General features: G+C 34.5%; 1 protein-coding gene across 1 annotated transcript in view; it reads right to left on the reverse strand.

The window, feature by feature from the left end:
• Positions 1 to 16,808, reverse strand: part of LOC126821912 (neuronal PAS domain-containing protein 4) — a 39,416-nt gene extending 22,608 nt beyond the window's left edge. Inside the window, exons 1-2 of the mRNA XM_050550530.2 lie at positions 16,647 to 16,808; positions 7,396 to 7,562 (exon numbers count right to left, since the gene is read on the reverse strand). Coding sequence (XP_050406487.1) covers positions 7,396 to 7,562; positions 16,647 to 16,693 — 214 coding nt within the window. The 5' untranslated portion in view covers positions 16,694 to 16,808. The remainder of the gene's footprint in view (positions 1 to 7,395; positions 7,563 to 16,646) is intronic.
• Between the last annotated feature and the right edge of the window lie 1,590 nt (positions 16,809 to 18,398).

The raw sequence follows: 18,398 nt of genomic DNA on the forward strand, positions 1-18,398 counted from the left end.
TTCAAAATGGATTCGCATATACACCCAAAATGACTCAATATATCAGTGCCATGGCGTATTTAGGAGAGCCCATATTGCCAGTATAGGACTATGGACAATTGTGTTTGTTTACACTTGGCTATAAAAAATAACACAAAAAAAACATATAGATATGCAGGTAACATTTTAAATTCGTTGACCTCTCCGCCGCCCTTTTTCTCAAAATCTGGATACCGGTACGCTACCATATCTGTTCATGTCCTAGAACATGCAGTGGAGCTTTGTGGGCGGATGCCATTTCAAGGGATAAGGGTTTAACAGCATATATTTTTTTTTAAACCTGTATGCATGTTCTTGATAAAAATAATCAGCATACAACGGTTTCCACCCGCAGTCTTTTAATTAAACATATAAATATCTATGTTTAGTTTAGTTTACACGTTTCTCGTTACTTTAACCACATCTCGACCAAAACCAAACCTATGTAACCTTTGAAATGATTGGATAATTAACGCGGTAATCATTCCACATTTAGCCAATTAAACGCCTATTTTTATACTAAGTGTACTGTTAGGAGAAATTTAAGAAAATAAATACTTGCTTCTAATGGCAATACGATATTGGTTTTTGTGCATAAATGGGACAGTTGCTTCTCTTAATTATGCGGGAAGCTGAAACATCTTAAACTTCTCTGCATCAATCGAGCGGGTTTATGAAAACGGTATGCTTGAAAATGTCCAAATGAATCAATGAATTTAACAAACGGTATGATTTAACATTATTTCATATTCCTTTTATCATTCAAAACTGGGAGTGGTATCAAGTATTCTAGACTCTAATCATCGAGTGCGAATATATTAATATACATGCCAATTTTAAGAGAATTCTCTATTTTGTTCCATGTAAAACTGGAACCAGAAACTAATATTTTTATTTGATTTTGACCTGGGAATATTCCTGTTGGTACGACCTTCCTACGTTCTACTGCGACCTACATCTCAAGATATTTAGTTCTAATCTAGGACACATATGGTAAACATTCGTTTCGTATCTTATCATTTCACTGCTGAATATTCATGTCGTAATTTAGAGTGACCCACTTTGACATATGAATTTCGTCTGTACCTTAAGGCGGCCATGAAATTATTACAAATATCCATGCATTCGGTTTAGTGTCTAACTTATGAAAAACTACTTTATTCTGTAGCCGTCAAAAAACTTATGGAAGAGACGATGACATATATCAGTTTTTTTTTTCTTTACCGACTGTCTTTAAAATATTATGTGTGTTGATGAATAGCGTGGTATACATGTCAATCCTTTAAAGATTCATTATGTAAGAGTTAACTTTTGTTATATGTTATATAAATTATTATTTAGAGATTTATTCATGACAAGTTTATAATCAGCTCTCTAGACTATCGGATGGCGCAGATGTAAACGGATTAAAATACGATCGCCATTTAATGATTTAATTTAGAAAAGGAAAAGCGAGGCCGGGTCTCGGTTAACAAGTAACGTTGATACGATAATAAACATCTATGTCAAAACTTCAAACAGTACTAGTGATAACGAATACAACAATTTGAATGAAATTTTCAATACATTCATTTTGAATTGTCTATTCTGGAACTATTATAGCAAGAACGGTCAATTTTTTTTATCTCAATCTTACATAATGCATCTTTAAGCAAGTAAATTAATTCTCATATTTACGCAATTAGGAGTCAAAAGCAGACCTTGGTCCACGTAAACCTAACGCGGTATCTGTTACAACCTCGTGGGTTTTCTCCGGGTCCTCCCACTGCTAAAGACCCCTACGCGCAAGCGAATTATGTAAATAAAATTGAACCATAATGTTAGTCCCGAAATGACCTAGTTTGTGTCGAGTGGACGTTAAACCCCATTTCTCTCTCTCTCTCTCTCTCTCTCTCTGTTACAAATATTGCCCTACTAGTGGATAACACAGCGTTGCACGGGTTGTGCACGTACACGTAACTCGGAAACCGGAAGCAGTCGGCCAACGCCACCTAGCCTATTTTACTCCCCGGTCCGTGCTACCCCTATACACCATATTGCAGCCTCGGGACGTCCTAGTGTAACCGCCAACCTGAACAGACAAACAGGCAGATGGATAATCATACAGACAAAAGTCAGTCACAAAATGTCCCGCATAGCACACTGCATGGCCCAGTCGGAGCAGAACAGTAGGACGTTAACCCCATTTCATTTCATTTCACCTACATGACTGGATTTTGTTTAATAGTGGAAAAAATCAGGTCGTTCTAAAAATATCAATAATCAATCAAGGTAGGTAGCCACACCGATCCATCATGGCCGTTCTATAATTAAAATAATTGGCTGTAGGCTATTCTTTCAACAGTTTTAGTCAACTGGCCAAGATAACTTAACCCAATATTCATTCAATAAAAGTTACAACTATTTCTGACAATTAAATCAATCAATGAAAAAATAATTAATTAAGAAGTGTAAATCTATTCCGATGCCTTGGGTGTTTCAAAAATAGATTTATTGCCATAGGTTGGGGTTGGGGGATTTTTTTGTTAAAAGGAGTAAGGGTGTAAATTTATGCTTTTAAGCTGAAATTCCTCTACAACTGGCTTTCCGTCTGGTTTCATTTGAAAAATCAAAGCATTCTGTTTTGTGGGTAAACCTAATAACGCGATTGTTGTGGGATGAATGTATACGCGTACAAAAACAGATGTGTGGAAAGACAAGGGGGTGCCTTTAACATAAATATATGGATAAACAATATAATTATTAGGACAGTCTGGGGTCAAAAGAGTTCAGTTTCGAAAGTGTTTTTGTGGGGTATGGGGATCAGGTCACACAAACACACGTCGTCGTCTTCATCGAAGTTCATATTTCTGAAATATTTTCCATATAAGTCAGATTATTCTTCATAATACAGATTTTATTCTAGGAAATGTTAATTAGATGAGAATCTTTTTTTATTATTATTTATTGTAACCTGCTAAGCGTACCTTTATTTGACCGAAAGTAGATGTAAAATGAAATGAAATTTAACGTCCTACTGTTCGGGGGAAATTAGTCTAACCATGCACAACTTCTAAACCAATCGTGGGTCATAGAAAGAATACAAAACCATATTCTAATAACAGGAGCAAGTTGTTAATTTTCCTACTTTTTTTCTGCGATAACATTTCCGTGGAAGCTGACGTTAAATATCAACTAGTCGATCAGTGAATGTGTATTTACATGTAGTGTGTGATTGACAATCGAAACCGGTTAACCGCCAGAAGTAAATATACACATGAATCACGGGTAGATGGATACATAAATACAAATGGTGCAATTAATTGTACATTGACATGTGTGCATATAAAATATAGGTTACGGAGTTATTCATTTATCTATAATTTAAAAAGCGGGAAATCGAGTGGATTACTCATACAATAATAATTAGATAACCACTGGTAATTTTGCGGTCTCATGTTTTTCGGTGGCGATAAGCTTTATTATGACAACATGTATATGGAATTTTAATTTAATCTCATGCCATATTAGGCAATGACACACACCTAATTGCATATGATGTCATGTTTATAAATGGATATTATATTAAAATAAATATAATTTTCGAGACGACGAGATTTATTATAGCTGCTACTGTTTCAATTAGATTGTATGCTTAATTTGAGGCAAATCTGCTTAGTCATTGCTGAGATATAGACGTTCTAAAATGAAGTGGTTTTGGAGCATTCGTCTTGATTAGCCCAGTTGGAGTACAACGGTATAGGACGTTAAACCTTATTTCATTTCGTTTTCATACCGTTGAACGAACACTCGTGCAAAACACTTTAATCTAAGTAGATTTTCGATAATTTGGGAGTCTTAAAAAGTTATTTTAAATATGATATTATTTAAAACTAATTCATATTCGTAGCCAGAGTGATGATGCTTCTTTAATACCTTATAATGGGTTGGGTGAACATGTTTTAAGAGACATTTTGACATAAAACATTAATAATGGCTTGGACTTTTATTCTAGTTTAATCTACATAATATGCAATGTACAGTTTATATTTTTACAACTGTTTATTGGTGTACGAGATTCTGACGATGATTCAAGCCCCTGAAGCTCACTACAAAACCACACAATAAAAAAAATATTTATGCACACCAACAATAAATGTTCTTATTGGGTTAAACTTATTCTGACTTATGTTGGTTTAACCTTATTTTGACTGCAAGGCTTTTATTTCCAGTGGCAGTTTACAATAAAATATATTGTTTTAGTGGGTGTTTTATTACGTAAATCTGTCTGATCTTTAAATTTCTACGCATATCATTTCCAGAATATCTTTTGTAAAACCAACCCATAGGTGGTTTACCCTGAAGATACTAGTTATATGTGTGTCTTACATATCAACACCTGTGCTTAAAAATGATAAGAAAACACTTGTCGAAACGTCGTGATGTATGCGTACCAACCGGTGATTGTTTTCCATATAAATTGCGTTGTGGATTTTTTTTTTTTTTTTTTTTTTTTGGGGGGGGGGTAATCTTTTGTGCGGTTATGGGAAACTATTGATGATGTTTAGCCAAGCCAAAATATTATTTTGATTCTTTAATATCAACAACAACAATACAACTGTATAATCGGATGTTTGCTTGTAAATGCCGGCAGTCTGTAAACACGTGGGTGTTAAGGGTCAGATCCTGTAGCAACCAACCAAACATATGCGAAAAACATGGTCTGACGTAAATAAATAAAACAAACACTACCATTCACATTCTTACCGCTTATAACAATTCCCAATGCTTGTTTGCAAAATGAACATTTATTTTTACAGTGCATAAACTCTTTGTTTTGATAACCTAGACTAGTAATAGGATCTTTCTTCCAGTAACATTTCTTTTCCAACAATCTTACATCGTCCGATCCTCTAAAAATACAGGCCAATACTAAAACGTATATATTTAGCTCGGGTATATTATCAACAACCCTGCATGTTTAAAGTACAAAATTGCGCGATTTATATAAACTTATGTCGCTGAATGTCTTTTTTGTTTGCTCTTTCTTTCATAGAGCGTTTTGCTCTAGTAGTTTATCTTATTAGCTTCAACTTTTTTAGGCTGTGCACGAGAAAGTATGTTTGGCGAATTAAATTTGTTACATTTCAATATTAGCACTATACATAAAGTGCTATGCACAATCCGAGTTTTAGCAAAATCCCGCCAGATAATATATATTAACTTACAATCCCTCTATTCATTTGTAATTATTAATATTAGTTATAAGATACCCAAATTAAGTTTATCATTTTCATTATTTGAATGCAATTACGGTGACATTGTCCTTATAATTAAACACATATGTTTTTTTTTAAAAAATGCAGCTTGATATGCTAAATTTAAAGAACTGATACTAAATATCATCTATTAATACGGAATAGGTAATAATGTATAATATTTACAAACTAATTAGACGTCTAGACTTATACATAATTAATAAGCAGTTATTACGAAACGTTTGACTGGTGCATTTGTTCATATGTATAAGAAGATAGGTGAAAGCAGGTCGCCTTGGTGACAACCTGATTAGTAAGTGTTGATATATTGACAACCTGATTAATAAGAGTTGGTATAGCGATGTAGACCTTTACATTACTTTTAGCTTCAACCACCCATCCGTCACATATAATTATACCTATCGTATAGATTAAAGTATTGGCAAAAAATGGGTTAAAAGTATAAACAATGTCCTTGTAGAGTAAAGTAATTTGAAACTTTAAGTTTTGGACGAATATTATCTTAATGAACATTTACTATACTCATTTGTTTTGGGTTGGTTTTTTTTATGTTATTTCATAGTTTAATTTAGCTATCTGATTCTTAACTTCTCTAAAATATACACACACTCATAGTGTATATATAGTTACGGTGTCTTAAATACTGGGGATATGTTTGATGTTGTGTCTTCTTCCTCGTTTTGATTCAAGCGCATGTTATACAACAATCAGGTTTTTTATCATACAATAGATACGAAATATGGTTTTATGACCCTGTATATCACAGGGGCTTGCTTGTGAAACTCAGCATTGACCTACATATATTTGAGCACAACCACTTTGTGTTCTGTATAAATGAATAAAATATCACAGCTCATGATTCATCATTTGTACTCAAAATCTTTCCTGTTTCGCGCGTTTATATTCCTCTTTCCTGCGACCTATTGATGACCCTACTTTGCTTAAAATTTATAACATATCCTTTCATAAATATTTTAAAGTTAAATTTAAGCACTTTTGAAGTGTGTCTATATAGAAAGCTGTTATATAATATATTCAAACATCTTTTTGTAAATAATTAAATCTAAACTGCTGAGAAGTTTTTAACTTTTCTACCCACTTTTATTAAAATATGAAGGGCTTGAGACCACACATACAACCAGTTTGTAATATACTTTTATGCGTAATTTAGGTAGTTGTTTACTAGATTTTAATAAACACAGGGTTTAGATAAGCCTTAAGAACAGCATTTTACAAGTTCGTCATTACTAGATCAGAAAACTGAACAACACCAACAGATTTTCACCTTGTCTAAATACTGTTATTGTAAATGGTTTACTAGGATTGAATGACAAGGGCGTTGTGAAGAATACCCTTTGCACATTTTGGTGCGTGTTAATCGAAAACAACTGAGTCTATTGGTGTATGAATTGTGTATACATATATATCCCTGTACATTAAATCGTACAAGTTTTTAGTTTGTTATTAGATTCCCCCAACATTAAGACATGGGCCGAACTAATAAAATAAGATGGTGGGGCGGGGTCTGGGTGGGGTCTGGGTTGGGGTTGGGTTTTATACAATGAGTTAAATTTCTTCAACGGTAAAACTTAAATTATCGTAGTGGAAAATACTTCAAAGTGTTGAATTAATTCAAAAGGTAAATAGAGCCGTCTATATTCACCAATAAGGAAGAGTTGAATGGGGTTGACTTTGGTTTGTATTTGTCAACAGGGCGTGATATCTCTTCAAGCTGTAAAAGGTCTCTATTATACAGTAGATTTGTTAAAACATATCAGAAATTTAATTCATATCCTCGAGGAACACCAGTTCAGAATCTTTGTGGTTGATTTAAATATAAAAATATCACCCCTTCGAGGAAAAACGTGCCTGTCTGATTCTCCATAGTATTGTCGCTATAGGCTTCGGGAAGCCACGAACACAAGAGATACGATGCTGATAGCTTAACTGCCCGAACTCAATATTTATCGTTTTGTTGAATTTGAAATATATGTTTCTTGATAAGGTTTATTTTGTTTTGTTCGTGGGTTTGAACCTTGGTGTGCCATTTGTAGGTTTAGGAAAACAAACGGCATAAAACAGTAATGTTTGATGGCTACAACATCGTACGATTACTCACGTTTTTGTAAGATGTTGCACTTCCGGATATATACACAGCTCAGCGACATTATTTGTAATTGCGAAAGTCGCTGTCTGGCTGACTCAGCCAATGGAAGCAGATCTCTCATTGTTCCTATTTCTGTGTTGATTTGGTCTCTTCTCTGTTTAGATGCACCACGGTTTGATCTGGAAAAAAATAAAACAATTTTTAAATACCGAGAAAGACTTTCTATGGAAGGGGAGGGGGGGTCTAACCCCGGTGCCGCCTTTTGACTTGGTACCTGGTGTTATATGTAGCTATACATTGTATGGATGCGAGACTTGATAATCTAAATGGTCATATAATTTTCTCAATAATGTTTAGACGTAGTTCTCCAGGTAATCCCCAAAACCAACCCCACATGGAAACTGAAAGAACTTCAGATACCTGCAGAGTATTAGGATACACTTTTTGGGGGTCATTCACCCGGAATTAACCAGTGTTATGAACTAAAAAAGGTCTGGGACCCATCCTTTTAGATTGTAAATCGCACGATACAGCAGAATATTACTGAGGTATATTACTGTAATGTAAAGTACAGTTAAATATTTAGTCAAATTTTATATAAAAACACCATTTTTACTGTTTTACTTGCATCACATGTAACGTCACTTGATTAGCATAATTATTTAATTCTGTGGATGAAGTAAAACAGCGTAGGCGAAAGGGAACAGACTTGAAATATACGAGAAAAAAAAGCTTTGTAATTAACTTGGTAGGATTCCGTGTTGACATTCCTCCACTTCTATATACAGTAGCCTGCATCTGTGTATTTACATACGCCTCTATAAGATTACCTTCAATCGTTTATAAATTACATACACACAGCTACGCTTACTATTATTCCAAATACTTCGCTAAAAGCGCGACTTTGTGAATTTGGGAACACTTAAAAAAACAACAGACTAGAAGCAAAATCAAAAGATCAGAAATCTTTGAATTTTATCAAAAGTAATGGCCTCTGAGGCTAATGACATGTATAGAAAATGTACCAATAGACAGATTTAGGTCCATGGTCATTTAAAATTCTCTTACGGCAAGCTATTCTTGCTTTGCCTAATTTGTGGCAAATGTCCTTTGAATGCGAAGCATTTTCAGATATATCCTAAAGGCACAATTTCCGGCAATTAACAAGACAAAGCTTTCTAATCCTGTCCGTCATGCATATGCAATTATTCCAATTATTATGGATTTAAATTTTACTGTCGTTACACATTTTACATAATTATGCGACTGTATAATATGTATATACACGATGTAAACCAAAACGACCTGGCATCCCTGAAAAGACATAAACTAATTGAATATGTAGGTTTCAAGCTTACCCAATTACATGTAACTCCATTTGGCTTCTACGTGTCATATTCAAATTTCTAATAGGGTAAATCAGTCGCGGAGTTTTACACTTCAGATGGTAATGAGTTCAAGATTTAGTTCTAATGTGACACAGAAGTTTCCTTGTCATGGGATTATAAACAAATGTAAAACTGTTTCAGCTAAATTTGTAAATATTATCTTTCTTATCTGATAAAAGCCATGGATTATTGTTGATAAAACTAGAACTATGGTCTAAATGTCCAAACAGCAAATAATTCAGGAACAGACGGTATTGTCGTTCGGCAAACTCCGGCGTTGTGACCAAAAAGTACATTTACTGACTACGTCTTATTGTGTAGTGACGGTTCAATCTTGTGCAGATTGGACCGATTCAATATTTTTCTCTAAAATGTCGGACATCGATCAGTTTGACAGAAAAATAGGTCTTGATTCTTTGAAAACTTTGTTGTTTTGTCACAGATCTGGTGAGATTAAGAAATAGTTCTTGGTTGAAATGAAAGGAAATTGGGTTTAACGCCCTACTTTTCTGCTCCGAGTGGGCTAATTAAAGACCGTTCGAACGTTTAGTGGGCCGTCAGGGTGTAGAACAATATACATATTAAGATAATATAAGTCTGGCAAATAACTGTGGTCATATAAATCAAAAAATTCACGGACTCGAATCTCAAAGGAGCTACCACACAAGCATAATTCTTTATGGAGGACTCTTAGAAATGTTTATCCGAGTCCTATTTGAATACCTGTGTTAAATTCTCACAGTTTTCAAACACCCTTACCTTAGTTGCAGTCGTAAGTAATTGTCGCGATTAACACGTCACTATTTGAACAATGGAATTCCCTGAAATTTGTTACGTAATCCCGTTTAGTAGCGAATCAAAGAATCACTTCTAAACCGTTCAATATTTTGAGATGAAACTTTTGGACAAACTATTTGGACAATTAGGTTTTATTTTTTGAGACTGTGCATTCTGAGATTGATTAATATTTTGAGATGAAACATTTGGACAAACTATTTGAAATATTGGATTTATTTTATATACTTAAACCCACATTTATCAAAGAGTTTAATGTGCATTTTCAGATTCCTCTCTCAGATATGAAAATTACACCAACCTTGAATATCCGTTAATGTATGTATTGTATCGTGAATTAAATACAAACATGTTTTGATTTAAATATATAAATGTTCAGTAACTTTTATCGCCTTACATCAGGCGCTAACCACCGGAGGACATGATGATATCGCGTTATTGCCCCTGGGTAGATAATTTTGTTTATATGTTTACGGTGACAATGTTTATCTTGACTGAAGGTCATCTGAAGGTTGACCCGTGTTTTCTAAAAGGTCACCGAAACCCTTGTATCTGTGTATATCTTAGGGGCAGATTAACCAGTGAGTCGGTTAAAATCGCGTTAACTTGGAGTATTTGTGCAGTATTGCTAAGAAGAGGTCAACCAGATTGTATAAAATGTTTTCATCTGTAATTAAACCGCAAATTTTACCAACAACAAGATGGAGTATATTTGAAATGACATGAAATAATTTAAAGATAACCAACAAAAAAAAAATGATATTTCATTCCACGTGAACAGAATATGAGGTGCATTATTTGAAAATGTTTCTCTGTTTCAGACGGTTGTTACTGAAAATAGAATATTGGTCAATAGAGTTACATAAACGGATCTTGATGATTCCTTCCGGAAATTAAGTCCTTAAGACGAAAGCGTTGTGGGTTATTATAATACTATCTATTTCTATATCGTATACATAAATACAATTAGTATAAAAAGTTCAATCTCGCCCCCATAAACTATTTCAGTTTGACCATTTTCTTAGGCCGTCTTCATTAGTTCAGTCGGTGCAGACAATTTGGACGATAAACCCCATTTCATTTCATTTGTTTTCTTAATCTGAAAACATAATTTCAAATACGGAGACTGAAATTAAACACAATATCACATAGAATAAATTAAGCATCCTATAAATTAAATATTTTTTGTAAAATCTTACTGAGCTTGACACTTTAAATGATTTTGCTGACTGTTTAATGATTCAGATGACTGTCAGTTTTTATATCAATTTGAAGGGATGTATTTTTCATGCTGAGTTAATTTTTGCGTTATATATGGTGAACTAGACCTACATGTAATATTTCATACGAGTGACTGGACCTATTCATGTACTACGCTGATAATAAATTGAGTTGTCACTACTGTAATAAAATGTCGTAAATTGTGAAAGTCAACACATGGAAAACAAATACTGTAAACTAGACAAATATATACATTTTTATTGTTTGTGTTTTATGTATTATCTTTATAAGAAAATATATATAAAAGGAAACAGTAAATCTTATCGGAACATTTGAAATACTCAGCGAGAATTCAGATATCATCAAACAAGATTGGAACAATATACCGATTTGTTTCAAGCAATACGATTTGCACAATAGGGTGTCCAACGCTATGTATTTTACTTGTATCCTAAAACCGTAAAGAAAATAGGCCACGGGCCAGGATTCACTCCTGTTAAAACATTTTTATGGCTTCAGATAATGTCTATACGTAACCACTTTTAAACGTGCCAGTAACGGTTCCAACAGCGGAATTTGACAATTCCGATTAATTTAAACGGTTAAACGTAGCGTTCCGTTCTGAAAACGGTTCTAGATCGCCCGGTATGTTTGTTGGCATCTGGATGACATACATGGGGGACTGAAATTAATCTTTTTGGGGAATTGTTGTACATTTAGCGTACAAGGTACGGTTCCTAGCAATGTAAATGGTACAAATTTCTTCAATTTTATACCGACCATAAACGGTTGTGGCAAAGTCTAAACGTTTACCTGAACTGATTAACAGAGACCTAAAGCTAGGTTCCCATTGTCGTGCTTTACGTTGCAATATGACTGTCCCTATTGAGTCCACGATCTGGCACGTGCAGATACGTTCGTATACGTTTAGATGCGATCAACACGATTTCTACGACGGGAGAGAGAGAGAAATCGAGTTTAACGTCCAATCGACACCAACTAGGTCATTTCGGGACTAACATATGGTTTTAATTTTATTTCAATAATTCGCTTCCGCGTAGGGGTCTTTAGCAGTGGGAGGAAACCGGAGGACCCGGAGAAAACCCACGAGGTTGGACAGGTGACCCTACTCCTTGTCACGTATTCTACGACGGACCTAAATATATGATAATGATCTCTGATAACAGAAATTGTGCACAAATGGTGTGGAATAACATCTATATTTCACGTTGATATCCATGGGGATAAGAAAAAATGTGAAAACATACTTTAGACAATTATCACTGAAAAAGGAAATGATATAAGCCAGCAGGCATGTTCATTTCTTGTTGATATGATTGAGATAAAGTTTTTCTTGTTGTTAACTGAATCCGAGAAAATTTCATCTTAACACATCACCAAGTTAAAAAAAAAAAAAGAAAATATGATCACTTGCTTTTGTAATATTTCAGCAAAATGAAAATGAAGTTATAGATTATTTACTAGATATCGTGACGGTGAAATAGAATGTTCGTCACATACCTCTTTTTATTATTATTATTATTATTATTATTATGGGCCCTGTTTCACGAAATCTTAACTAAAGATAAAATCCTAATTTTAGAAGATACTTCAATTTTGATTGGTTAGGCACTAAAATCAAGCCAATATTATCCAATCAAATGACTAAAATTTGGATTTTATCTAAGTTAAAATTTCGTGAAACAGGCCCCACAGACTGATAAAATATGTGTTATGTGACCCACGAACAAAGAAATGGTTGGGGAATGATATCGTCGGCAATGGTATCAAATAAATGCAGTATTTCGGTTCACGTGGCAGTATCGGTTGTATTTAAATTTATCTCATACATTTTAAGAATAACGTCGTCATAAGGAGTATTTTAAAATTATGGAATGGTGACCAAAAACCCACATCATGTTAAGGATCCATTGACGGTTTGAAATCGTAATATGGGTAGAGCGCGTGACTGTCTTCAATAGCCCTGTTGGATGATAAACTCCAGTAGAAGAGGATGTAATAATAACTAACCCAGAAGTAGAGACAGAATTACCGAACAAAACTATTATACCATGCATGCATTTTATAATCACGATCATTAGAGATTTTACATGTACAACAAAAAACTAAATTTTCCCCGAATTCAGTCTATGATTGGTCTTCTTTCATTGAAATCGGAACATGATTGAAATCGAGCTTCCACACAGAGAGAGAGAGAGGAGATTTAACGTCCACTCGACACAAACTAGGTCATTTCGGGACTAACACATGGTTCAATTTTATTTCAATAATTCGCTTGCGCGTAGGGGCCTTTATCAGTGGGTGGAAACCAGAGGACCCGGAGAAAACCCACAAGGTTGGACAGGCGACCCTACTCCTTGTCACGGACAACCAGGGAATCGAAACCATGCCAGTTGACTCAATGACAGACCTTATTATACGGCGAGCACGTACTAACCATTCGGCCATCCAACCCCTCTCCGCAAAAAGAAAAGTTTTACAGAAAGAAAAGAATACAAAGGTGGCTATAAAAAAACAAGCACAATTGACCCTACCCAGTGATCAAAGTTCAGTGGACGAATTCTAAGTGGACCCGCCACATAAGGAATCATATCATAAAGGTAAGTGGTACCCGTAATTCATAAAAGGTAAGCATACCCTCCTTGTGCGTGACACTCGCCACCGCTAACCGCTGAAACTAATACAACTGTAACATAGGATAAAGAGTTTTGTTGTTTGCGTTGACTTGGTTTTCTAGTGTCTTTGTATATTCCCAGGTGGAATCAACTAACGGAGAAAGTACGATGCCCATCGTCACACCTGTGTTCAATTTCATTCATTAATTTAATCAATACAATATTTAATAAAGCAAATTAACTTTCCTGAAATTAGAACACCTCTGAGACATTTTTTTCACATTTCCCAGAACATTATACAATATTAACATTATTATACTATTCATTAAAATATCACGACTTTACATAATCAAAACTGGCTTCCATTGTATATGCTATTTGAGATATAACACAACCGAATACTCTACTTCCTCGATGTTATCTAATATTTGATTCACATTAAATGCACTAAAATATTAGACATGTTTGATTGCGTTAGATACTCTTTTAGGGGCGAAATGTACCGATACCCTGGATCACTACTTTGTTCATATTTGTATTTGAATTGTGTTGTCTAGTACACTTCTTCCTGCATTAACAAAGTACAAAATGATTTAGTCTGTTATATTGAGGGAGCTGAGGTAGTCGAGTGGCGAGGGACCGGAAGGGACCAACACCCAGGGTCCATTGAACCCCATTCTACCCCATTCCATTCTAATATATTGGTTTTCTGGTTGGGATATAAAATTTTGTATTCATGCCTTAGGTGTTGAAACTTCGCAATATTAAAACGTCATTCGCACTCTTCAATTTTCTATCGAAACTTCGCCATATCAAGACAACTCTGGTTGTATACAAATATATTATAAGATACTTTCTGGGGATGAACTGTGGTTACCTTTTATGATAAGATAGATACCGTGTGGAGATATGATTTATTCCCTTACGGAATCATTCAAGACAATTGTTCCGAAAAATAAAATCAATCGGTCGATAAAGGTCAAGTAGGTACTAATGGTGTTTTTCGTGTGTTTCCATGAAAACTGTGAAATAACTGGGGGATGGGCTAATGTAGATATATAAATAACATAAAACTTCAAGCTGTTAAAAATATATTCTATACATGTATACCAATTATCACGGATCGACTTCCTTTATTTTCAAAGGGTGTTCGATGGGGTAACTAGTGGTTTAACACGTGCTTGTGAAATCACAAGATCTGGCATTGAGTCAAGCGGCGTGATTTCGATTCCCTCGTGGGTTTTCTCCGGGTCCTCCGGTTTCTTCCAACTGCTAAAGGCCTTTCACCTAATTGTACACAGGGTATCAGATTTTTGTTCCAACCACAGTGAACAGGCAACCACACTGTAATAGTCTGAGGAACTTTCTCGGGCAATTTATATTATCAGGGACGGTTACATAATGTATATTACAAAAAAAGTTCATGAAGTTAATGATTTATATTAAATAGAATAGTGTACATATACATGTGTGTGGGGGTGTTGAGGAACTGTCTCACTAAAACAAATGCGTGGAACAATAAAAATGTTTAGCAGATTACATGTAGATGACAACTCAGGGTAGCCTATTTATTATAAAATACCAAGTAATCAGTCATGTCATGTCATGTCGCAAGCTGAAGATAAAATTGACCTGGGAAGGTGAAGGAAGTCAGTTCATATCAATCCAATCTTTGTGCATTTTTTTTAAACCTCAAATAAATTTATTTCCGAAATGAAAAGATTACATATCAGTACCGATCTAGGGAATGTTTGAATTGAATATCTGGATTTTATTTCGATGTACGTCGAGAACTATTGTTCAGGGCGAGAAACTTGTCGAATGACGTTATCTCCAGTTAAATAGTAGGTCACATTTAAGATGGCTGATTTACCAAGAAGACAACACTCGCTTATATAGAGTAATACTGAATAGGGAAAAGAAATGAAATAAGTTCACCGATTAAGTTACAATCCTGGCCAAATTTAGACAGCTTCATTTATTTCCTCATTCGTAAAAGTTTTCCTGTTGAAACCTATTTATCAGTTTTAAACAGAAGCATTGCGAAAAGGATTAAGCTTTCAACATTACTCAACCCACCATCCCTTCTTCCTCCTGGATTGCCAAATAACTTACTAACCACTTAAAGACACATTATGGGAGATTAGATAAAGAGCTGGCAGTTCTCACTATAATAGTTAAAAACTAGATAATGTAAAGGGAATTTGCTGAAAATTTCAGTTAAATTGATCCACTCCGAACCGAGATTTCAATAATTGAATTTTGAGTCTAGCTTCGATCATCATTACTATTCCGTACGATAAGATATCGCCGGTTAGCGATGACATCGGGAGTTGATTATGGTCTGGATAAGTTAATTAATGTCTAATTATTAATTTAGATAACATTTCAGGCCTAAAGAAAGACGTGCAATTGTCAGATGTAGCTCTTGCATAATGTATGTTTAAATGCACAAAAATAAATATATTGAAAGAGACCAAATAATTCCAAAAGCATGAAGGACAAAATATACACCAAAAAACAACGTTTAGAAATTAATATGCAGGATCAATTTATATTTATATCAGTTTAATCTATAAAATACTTGCATCCATTTATCAAGATTATTCAAAAATACTAATTATGATCACTTGAATAATTTATTCATATTCAATTTACAACAGTATCCATTTAAATTGAATTCCTCACGTGGCAATGACAAAAATTCATTTCTATCGACAAAAGTTCAATTTAAATACGCATATTAAAACAATTACTATTCCAAACTACGATTAAATATGATCACACAATTATTCTGAATTTTTGTTATCTTTTTTTGAAAAAAGAAATTTTCGTAGTATGGATCTGTCTATTAATCCGACATTCGGAATAAAATAAATATCTCGCGCAATGAAAAATAAAACGAAATATAGTCTGTTTTGTAACAATTTCTAAAAATAGAAACATCTAAATTAAATTTAGTTTTAAAATACGAAGAAAATTCAAATGAATCTTTATTCTTTCTAAGGATATTGATCTACATGTAAGTAAATATTCTATATATTATGTAGGCCATTACAATGACAAGTAGAATGTATTTGTAAATAATGATCACTATGGTCCGCGATTATCATACACAATGACTACTTGAACGTTAATGGACAAGATATTGACGGGTGTGGTTTCATTGATCGACGATTAACGGTAAAAACCAAGTTAATTAATCAATTGTTAAACGCCTTACCTGTCTAAATCCAACATTGTCATTTCATCCACTGGGCTAGGAGCCATTTTGCTTAATCAAAAACGTTTCGATCATGTAAAAAATATAACACTACAAAAAAAATAATAGGACGGACCAGCCGTCTCAACGCTTCAGGGAAACTTTGCTTACTATTTACTCTTGAACTGATACCTGTATAGTCGACCAGCTATAGATCACGTGATAATTTCCGTCTGGTTAATCTTTATACTATAAGTAAAGGGTATTGTAATACCAGTTGATCTAATCTAATCAAGCTTCGTTTATCAAGCTTCATCTTTTCTATTATGAATTGCGTTATCTCTGCGTCTTATTGATCGAGTTGGTAGCATACTGCTTCAATTACGCACGAGGCCAACACATATAACATCTTTGTGAATTGTCCTTCCTCGTTTAATGCAGCACTGCCAATTAAGTTATTTTTATAGTGAAATGCCCCACCTAAGGGGGCACGGGTAAGTTCTGGGGGGTCTGTTTTTGTGGGCGGAGGTTTTTCGCCCATACACGATGTAATGCTGATGCTATTAGGAGCTTACTGGTATATGGGGAGCCACGGTGGCTAAGTGGGTAGACGCTGGCTCGCTAGCCTGCAGGTCGCGCGCGTTCGCTCCCTGTATTGGCCGAGAAAGTTCATCGAGATTTTCCGGCGTGGTTTCGACTTGTCATTGGTACAGGACGGAGGGCCTGAAAACGACAGTCGTTTGGATGGGATGAAAAACCGAGGTCAAGATCCCTTGGCAGTGGTAATTCGATATAAGAGTAGGCCGTATATAACATTTCCCACTGATCTGTATGACCAGGACCGAAATGTTAACGGCCGAAACCTCTTACATTACTTTTTTTGGGTGGGTGGGGGACCAGTAACTAGTCGCTAACCGCAATTCATTTTTCACCTATTTATCCAAAGACGTAGTTTCGTACCTCCGATTGAATATAAAAAAATACCAAACATAACACATAGAACCCGATTATATAAGCTTACCATTATTGTACTATTCTCGTTAAGATTTTAAATAGCAAATCTCTATGGAATTGTATCAAAGATTAAATATTTTAATTGCAAAACGCTACACTAAAATTAAACCTCGGATTAAGTATGGTGCCGATTATGCTTATAGTAAACACAGCTTAAGTCTTAGTAGTGGCGCCAGGATTCCTGGAGACGTATATCATTAATTACAAAGACGGGTTTAAAATTTTTACCTTAGTCACGGAACTCATATCATAGTTTGTTGAGTAAATGTCGTTCACTTTGCTAACATCCGATTCTTTTCTCTTGCAGGTGCAAACATCTCGCATTACTTTCAGTGTAAAACAAACAAATAATGCTATTCTCTGCCAACGGTTGGGGGTTTTTTTTGTTGTTGTTGTTTTGTTTTGTTTTTTTGTTTTTTTTGATTGATTTATCTCAGATAGGATAGATCTTGGAAGAAACGAGATAAACACATTTAGTTTTATCTAACGTGATCATATTTAATTGAGCGCAGAAAGAAACAAATGGCGGCAATATTTATTCCTTAATGTGCTAAAACTTAAGGTAGCTTTTCATCATTAACTGTTCAGGTCAAAATCATTTTTAAAGATTTTTTTGCTACGATCGGTCAAATGAATCTATGATGCATGTGTTAGTTCCTCCAGCCTCAAAATCATGGATATTCATTAAAACCTGGTAGAAAATGTAAATTCAAACACACTCCTCTTAAGATTCTAGATCAAATATTGCCATGCAAAAAA

Source organism: Patella vulgata, chromosome 5 (assembly GCF_932274485.2).
Source record: "Patella vulgata chromosome 5, xgPatVulg1.2, whole genome shotgun sequence".
Taxonomy (NCBI): domain Eukaryota; kingdom Metazoa; phylum Mollusca; class Gastropoda; family Patellidae; genus Patella; species Patella vulgata.